At 41.8% G+C, this 8,689-nt stretch overlaps 1 protein-coding gene across 1 annotated transcript in view; it reads right to left on the bottom strand.

Annotated features, from left to right (window-relative positions):
• Window positions 1-5,050: 5,050 nt before the first annotated feature.
• Otud4 (OTU deubiquitinase 4) overlaps window positions 5,051-8,689 on the bottom strand; it is a 43,844-nt gene continuing 40,205 nt past the window's right edge. Inside the window, exon 21 of the mRNA XM_051169294.1 lies at window positions 5,051-8,109. Within this exon, the coding sequence (XP_051025251.1) occupies window positions 6,895-8,109 (1,215 nt within the window). The 3' untranslated portion in view covers window positions 5,051-6,894. The remainder of the gene's footprint in view (window positions 8,110-8,689) is intronic.

The raw sequence follows: 8,689 nt of genomic DNA, 5'->3' as shown, positions 1-8,689 counted from the left end.
CATTTAATCTTGGTATGGGATTGTATTTTCATGCAAATGAAATTTGAAAATATAAATTCAGATTGTTTGTTTTTTTGAGGCAGGTTTCTTTGTGTAGCCTTGACTTTCCTGGAACTAGCTCTGTAGACCAGACTGACCTCAAACTCTGAGTGCCTCTGCCTCCCAAATGCTAGGATAAAAGGTGTGCACCAGAACTAAACAGAATTCTCAACAGAGGAATATCAAAAGGCTGAGAAACACTTAAAGAAATGCCCAACCTCCTTAGTCATCAGGGAAATGCAAATCAAAACAACTCTGAGATTCCATCTTACACCCATCAGAATGGCTGGCGAGGATGTGGAGAGAGAGGAACACTCCTTCATTGCTGGTGGGAATGCAAACTAGTACAGCCACTTTGGAAATCTATCTGGTGCTTTATCAGAAATCTGGGAATAAGGCGTCCTCAAGACCCAGCTATTCCACTCCTTGGAATATACCCAGAAGATGCTCCAGCACACAAGAAGATTTGTTCAACCATGTTCACAGCAGCCTTATTCATAATAGCCAGAACCTGGAAACAGCCTAAGTGTCCCTCAGTAGAAGAATGGATAAAGAAACTGTGGTACATATACACTATGGAATACTACTCAGCTGTTAAAAACAAGGAATTCCCAAAATTTGTGGACAAATGGATTGAACTAGAAATGATCATGAGTGAGTTAACCCAGAAGCAGAGTCAAATGGTGTATACTCACTTACATCTGGACACTAACCCAAGGGATATGTCCCATGAAAGTCTTCACTCACCAGGAAAGTGGGTCAGATGGGAGGACATCCTATTGGGACTCTAGGTGAGAGAAGCATGGGAGAATGGGGAAATAGAAGGATCCAGAAGGTCCTAGAAACCTACAAGAACATTATGATGGGCAGATCTAGGCCCAGGGGTCCTGCTCAAACTATGGCACCAGCCAAGGACAACACATGCGTAACCGTCGAACCCCTACCCAGATCTAGCCAATGGACAGGACATTCTCCACAGTTGAGTGGAGAGTGGGGTCTGACTTTCGCATGTACTCTGGTGCCCATATTTGACCATGTGCCCTGGATGGAGAGACCTGATGGAACTCAGAGGAAGGACAGCAGGCTACCAAGAAGAGACTTGATACCCTATGAGCATATACAGGGGGAGGAGGTCCCCCTCAGTCACTGACAGGGGAGGGGAGTAAGGGGAAATGGGAGGGAGGGAGGAATGGAAAGATACAAGGAATGGGATAACAATTGAGATGTAATATGAATAATAAAATATATATTTTTTAAAAGTTGAGCACCGCCACTGCCCATCCAAGTATTAAACTTCTTTTACATAGTAATAGGAAAGCCTATACTAACATGAGTTTGTCTATAAAATTAGTATTAACTATGCAAATTAAATCAATCCTACAATGAACATTTTGGTTATCAAAAATGATTAACTTTATGTGGAGACACTAAGATATTAAAATATGTAAAGGGGACTATATAAGATTGATTTTAGGGAGGAAAACTTAAGATTTTTGTTTTATGTGCAGTGTTGTGTCTGTTAAGGGTACTAGATCCCTTGGGACTAGAGTTATAGACACTTGGGAGATCCCATGTGGGTACTAGAAACTGAACCCAAGTCCTCTGGGAAAGTAGCCAGTGTTCCTAACCATGAGCCTTCTTTCTAGCCAGTGAGCATCGCTTTTAATAATTTGAAATACTGTTTAGTTGTGGGGTTTCTGCGACCACTGTGGCCAGCAGAGTAACAGTTCATTCAACACAGTTCCTTCCGTAGCTGGTGTGAATTCTAACACTGTAGTAGGGTTTAGGTTTTACATGCTAAAAGAATTGAAGGGTCTGGTGAGATGGGTGAGTGAATAGAATTTGACCTGCAAACTTAAGATGGGAGTTAGACCCCTGGGACAGCCATATATGTTGGTTTGCTGTGTTCTCAGCGTCTCAAAGAATGGAACCCCTGAGAAGGGGAGGCGTACTCAAACTCCCACTCTAACCAAGAAGCTATTTGCAACTGACACTGCTGGGACAGGGATGATCCGTCCTCTCAATAGAGTGCCACTGATGTACCAACCTCACGCCAGGGCAGTCATGCCCAGTAGTTGACCAGAACAAAATGGACTTTCAGGGTAAGGACATTCATGTGTTATTGGAGCCGCCGCCGCCGCCGTCCCGCCCCCCACCCTGTGCCCATTTTTGTTTTAAAGAATTTGGGTGAGTAGGGAGGTGGAGTATCTAAGTAAATTGGGGGGGGGGGATTATTATATTGTATTAAAAACAACTTATAGAAGTACACACACAAGTGCATATTGGGGCAGGTGGGTGCAGTGACACACTTTAATTCCTTTGAGTCCTACACTGAGGAAAGAAATGCAGGTGAAAGTGAGGTTCAGGACAGTCAGGGATATACAGTAAAACTGTCAAAAATTAAACGTAACAACTGCATCCTGCCTTGCAGAGCTTTCATCCCAGTGCCCATGGCAGGCTGCTTCACCTCCAGCTCCAGGGAATTCATAGCCCAGGACCTCAGAGGGCACCTACACTCAAACACAAACTCATTCACACACAAACTGCCTATACTTGGATCACATTCCATCAAGTATAAGCATCATTTTCAGTTCTACTTGAGAAACCAGTTTCCTTAGAAAGTTCATAACTGAAGCAATCTGTCGTGACAGTATGATAAATATGCAATTAAGAAGAGACTTGTTTCTCAGGGCTGGGGACGTAATTTAGAGGCTGACATAAAACCTGCAGTCTGTACGCCACCACCCAGGACTTCAAACAGTAACAGCTTTCAATTGATTTCAGTATACCTAATAACCTTATCTCGTTCCAAATTGTTCAGTCTTTCTTTAGAAAATATATTCCTGAGCTTTGGGGGCGGGACAAAGAAAGCTAGGGAAGTCCCTTAACCTGTGACTGCCTATCTGCATCCGTGCTTCACTCAGTGTGCTGAAAGCCACTACTCAGCTCCGTGACTTGCAATGTATTAAAAGGAAACCAGCACCTATCCCATAGGCATAAACCCTCTTTCAGCTGCCTCTACTGTAATTCTCTTCCAGCATGAAAAAAACATGGAAACCATGCCATTTTCAAGAGTTTACTAAGATTCATCCTCAGATTTACATGTGATATATTGGGTTACCCAAAGACCAAGGAATCCCAAGCAGAATCGACAGACAGAGTTTAATATCTGCACACGGCTGTGTATATAATGCAGCATCACACCATGGAGGGCATTGACTTGTTTTATACATTCAGATCGTTTGAAACACTTCTTAAGGCTACGAAACAGAACATAGAAAAATAAACAGCAATATATTCAACACTTACAAAAGTGGTATGATAAAGAATATAAAGTACTATTTCCTTTCAACACTTCAAAAGATATGTATAGATATGTATATATGTTTTTACAGGTAACATCACAAATGATCACATCTTCACATGCTTATAAGTATTATTGTACTCAGTGTAAGGCTAGGATCATTTTTCATACGTAAGTTTTTTCTAGCTTTGTAACAATGCAATTTTTTAAACCATTCAAGTAAGTTCAACCCCAAAAAGCTGCTTCTCAGCATTAAGACATGCACCCACCCCTCCTACAGGATTTCCTAACTTGTAATTTTAGAGAAAGGAGAAATTTAAAAAATAAAAATTAAAAAAAAAGAAAAGAAAAAGTCCCAATTATCGGGAGAGCCGATGGCTGACATTAAGTAGGAAAATCTTAGCTATTTCAAACTGATATACTCAAGTGAGCCGTTATTAAGATTTTTTTTTACAAGCAATTAGACATAAAAATAGGGAGCAAAATACAATAAACAGAAATAGTATAGCTTCCTCTTCAGCTACACTAGAATGGATCTTGCTAAGTACCCTAAGTGGAAAAAAACTTCACCTCATCTAAAACTGAAGGTAAAATAAGTGAGGCAAAATAAATATTGCTAGTTTCCAGGATGGCTGAGTATTCTCTAAACCAGAAACGTTTAGAAAGAAACTGTATTGCACCAAGTCAGTCACACACAAGTTTGCAGTTCACAGGCATTTTAGTTCACCCTCGGGCCGAACAGAAAACTACACTCCAAGAATAGCTTGCATCACACCAACTGTCTCAGCACTGTGTTGTGGAAAACCCACTCCTGTGAGGCTGAGGCAGGTATGATGAGCCTTGCCATGAAACAGACTTCTAGGAACCATGAGGGCTTACAGCTGCCAGCATCCTGCTGCCAGGGAGCGCGTGGGGCAGGAATGGAAGATGCGTCTTGAGAGGAAGTAACTCGAAGGGTAACAACAACACTGAAAGGAACAGGGCGGGGTCTATCCCACTACAGCACCTACACTAAACAGAGGAGCTTTGGTCAGTGGAAGCGTTTGTTCCAACTGTATCCCATCGTGAAGTTTCACCATCTCCAAATACGAAGGACATTTCAGCCATCATTTTCCTCTTTTCTCATGTAAAAAGAAGTCAAAATACACTGACAGTTCATGTAAAGGGAAAAGCTTGCTTGGCCCTAGTTTGACCTCGGGATAAGGCAGAATCCCCTGGATGAATACACTTAAGAACATAACTAAAGAAAGATAACTGACCTTCATACAAAAATTCATCATTTTAAAATTACCAAAGTCAGAGCTCTATTCCAGAGGTCACAAAGAAAGTACCAAAGGCTAGAATTCTCTCATCACTGATCCATCATGTCCTAGAGGTCAGAAGTACATCCGTTTCCCTCAGGAGCTATGAAGTACTGTTACCTCACTCATTAAGGTAAGACAGAGTGACTGCAGAAAGCAAGCGCCAGGCTTTCTGTTCACTTTTTAAGCATTTCCCCAGTCAGTAAAACACACACACACACACACACGGAAAAAAGAAAAAGAAAAAAAGGACACTGAAAACAGCTACTTCTCTGGGCTCCTGAGACCAAACATATCAAACTTCTAAATCTGGTTTATTATATCAAAAGGTGATTTTTATACTGAAACTACTAAAGCCAATTCTACACACAAAGCAGAGACTATACAGAGAAGATCCTCCACAGCTCTAATCCATAATTCAGCCACTAATATTGACACACTGGCAAAGCAGAAACTTTACAACCATTCTAGCTTAGAAGCAGACAACAAATTCCTTTCAACAGATTCTCAATTTTTTCTACACATCCCAGGCTAAAAAATTTTCTTACCTAGCACCATCATAATAAAAATGTTATCTTTCAAAGTGCTCTCTAAAGCCCTACATTACAAAATTTTTAAATGCTTATCAGTACTCAAATCAGCAGTTACACAGACATGAGGGTAATTAAAACAGCACAGAGGTAAACACCATTACAGTACAGTGGAGCGTCACTGAGCCTAGCTGACAGCCAAACGTTCCCACAAGTTATCAGAGGACCCAGAAAAACATGTCTGCTTCAGTCTGTCAAATTCAAGTGAATTGTTATTTGCTTTTAAAAGTAATCTGCCCCCAAAACAAAAGCCACATTTATTTCTGGTTAGGTATATTACACACAACATGCAAAGAAAACCACCACCATACTATTTGCATAGCACTCAAGCTGCCTGATTACAAGGTAATTGCAACATTAAAAAAAAAAAAAGTAGATTTTTCACATTGATATGTACAAGTAAGAAATACAAAGCACAGTTAGTTTACAAAGTAACACGGATGGGTGAATACTGTGCTAACTCTTCTGAGTCCAATCTCCAAGTGAGAACAGTGCACCATGCAAGTGAGCGCTAGGGAATGCTGCGGACTGGAAGGGGCAGGAGCAGACACGGCACTGATGGGAACAGCTACAAAATGCGAAGCAAAACCACTTTCTAGCAGCATCCTCTAGCGAAGAACTAGAAGTCACAATCGTGTTCTTCTTATACAGTAATTCCAGCTATGACGAGTTAACATGCAACTGTAAAGTGATCAGCACACCCATTGGTGCGGGGAGGAAGCAGAACGTTTACAGAGAAGCCTATCAGTTAAAAAGTTTAACATTTCTCACAAAATATTTAGAATCTGTCAGTGCATTAGTGTTAAAGTGGCATTAAAAAAACTTGTGCAGTTTTAACAGATGCAGATTATTTTCAAAATGCATAGCATCTACACTCCTCTCGAGTAGGCACCATGACATGTCCAGCAGTGCTAGTTCTTGATGGAAACAGCCGGCTCCCCGGACTTCCTACTGTTCCTTAAACATCTATTGTATGCAATCTCAAGTTCAACAAATACTCACCAAAATTCAAAAATATACCCTATGGATATTAAAAGAACTATATACAATGATTCTAAGACACAGGTTAATAGGCTGCCTTGTGTGTAATAGTAAAGAGAAGACGTTATTCAAGTTTGACAGATACTGAGATGAAAGGCCTTTGGGTTGGAAGCATATTAAAAGACAACAGTGTTTTAGGCTGAGGATTGTTTGAGCCCAGTTTATGACTAAGGCATTGCTTAATAAAATATACATTTCTATTTGGTGCAATGTTATGTTTTGGACTCTATAGTGTGTTGAATGCTTTATTTTCTTGTCACGTTAATAAACACTAAAAAGCACACATTTCCAATATTTTAAATCAAACTTACACAAGGGAGAAAAAACACTATGTCTATGTTTTATATTGAGCTGTTTATAAAAAAATACTTAAGAGTCATGTTTAATTTTTATGGGGGCAGTAACCTAATAAACAGATTCTCAGTAAGAAAAACCACAATGTCAAAAATTCATCTGCCCCTTGAGCTCATGTCCAAAGTCTCACCAAAATAGGAATTAAGGGTAAAGGGGAGAGAGGAAATAGTTCCAATTTGGGCTTTTATTGTAATGGTTTAAAGCCTTCAGAAATACTCCACCTAAGGAAAGGCTTCCGCTCTACAGTATGAGCTACAACTAAGCATTAAGTGTGCTGTCCCCTGTGGCCATCTCCCATGCCTGACCTCCTCCTATCTCCCCTATATGGGCGTCCTCTAGCATTGCGATGGTACTGATAACCTTCATCCCGGCTTCTGGTAGGCTGCCCTTTCCAGGACTCCTCGCCTCTCACATGTTGATAGCCACCTCTACCGGAAGAGCCCCAATCACTTTTGTACTTCCTACTTCCGTAAGTTTGATTATAAAACTGCTTGGATCTGCCACTTCTCAGAATATTAGATACTTCCTTCTCATCTTCTGAACTTTCTTCTTTTGCTCTCTGCAGTCTATCCGCAGAGTTGGCCCCGGAGCTGAGCACATCAGCAGCAGTCTTGGGATCTTTCACTCTCTCAGGCTTTTCTTTCAGACTCTGACTGGTCCTCTTAGGCTCAAGTTCAGCAGACACAGTTTCTCGCTCTCTGTTTAGAATTTGAGTGGGAGGGTGAGCCTTTCCTTCCACTCCAGGTGAGCCTGAAGGCAAAGCGATATCTGCCTTCTGCGTCTGGGATGACTGCTCCACACGGCCTTCATGCTTGCTGCTCACACTGCCTTCAGAGAGAGAATGTGCACCTTCAACTCTGGCTTCTGGAAACTCATCTACTGCTGAGACAGAATCGCACTCTTTAGACAGATCAAGATTTTCCAAGGGCAAATCCAATTCTCCTTTATCATCAGAGGGCAGGACAATATTTTGCCTCATCACAGGATTTTCTACAAATCCCTGAAAAGGATACCCATACCAAACATGAGGAAAGAAAGGAGGTGCGATGGGGACAGGACCTAAGAATGGGTTAGGCCCAAAGGACTGTTGTGGGTACACGTTCTTGCCACTCAGTGGCTCTTCATATTCCGCGTGAAGAAGCGGCCCGGGGTTCTCGGACTCCAGCTCAGGCTGGTAAGACAACTGTCCATGACCTTCAGACACCTGAGATGGAGGGATAACCAGAGGAGAAGAAAATGCAGGAGGTCCAATCTCGGCCTGTGGCATCTGACCATTAACAGTGGCTTCAGGGTGCATAGAGTAGTGGGCATCAGGACAAGGACAGTCACTTTCACTCTGAGCAGGAGGGGCTTCTTGGAACCAAGCATTCTGAGGATACACAGGAACAGGGACCTTTGGGTACATCCTGCAGGCTGCCACGTAGGCCTGGTGCAGAGGATACAGGTAAGAATGTGGGGCCCACATAGGACAGCTATATGCCTGAAAGGGAAAAAAAAAGAAAAGAAAAAAAGCAAGATAAACAGAAATATGAGAGGTTAAAATACTGTCTTTCTGAAAGTAATGGACTTAAGCTTAATGCTTGCAAGGACATATAATACTAGATCACAGTGATAACCAACATGACACGGGCTGGGACTGAGCCCTGCTCCCTGGGTTCTGGCCTGATGCAGTACCAGGAAGCACCGTCGCAGCCACTTGGAGTTTAGCTAGACCACTTCACATTCTGACTCTATCCTACCAGGGAAATGCTCAAAAAGACTTGGTATAACAGGACTCTTCTAGAAGCCCTCTAAATACTCCAAAAGACAAGGGTTGGAAACAAAACAAAAAAACCAAGACCCTATATCAAAGCATCAAGATAAAAAAGAAATACTTTGACTCCTTCCTAACTAGCTGCGTACATGAGTCCAGCACGGTCGAGGGAAGTGTAAGTACGCAATGGATAAAGCACGTCACTTCCTGAAGCTGGCTACTAGATTGGGCACTTGATATTTATTCCATGTTTGTAGAACTGACGGAATGAATTCAAGTCAAAGACAGTAAATCACTGACACGAACA

This window comes from Acomys russatus, chromosome 26 (genome assembly GCF_903995435.1).
Source record: "Acomys russatus chromosome 26, mAcoRus1.1, whole genome shotgun sequence".
Classification (NCBI taxonomy): Eukaryota; Metazoa; Chordata; class Mammalia; order Rodentia; family Muridae; genus Acomys; species Acomys russatus.
Note: the sequence above shows the minus strand (reverse complement) of the source record. Positions and strands in the feature narration are given on the sequence as shown.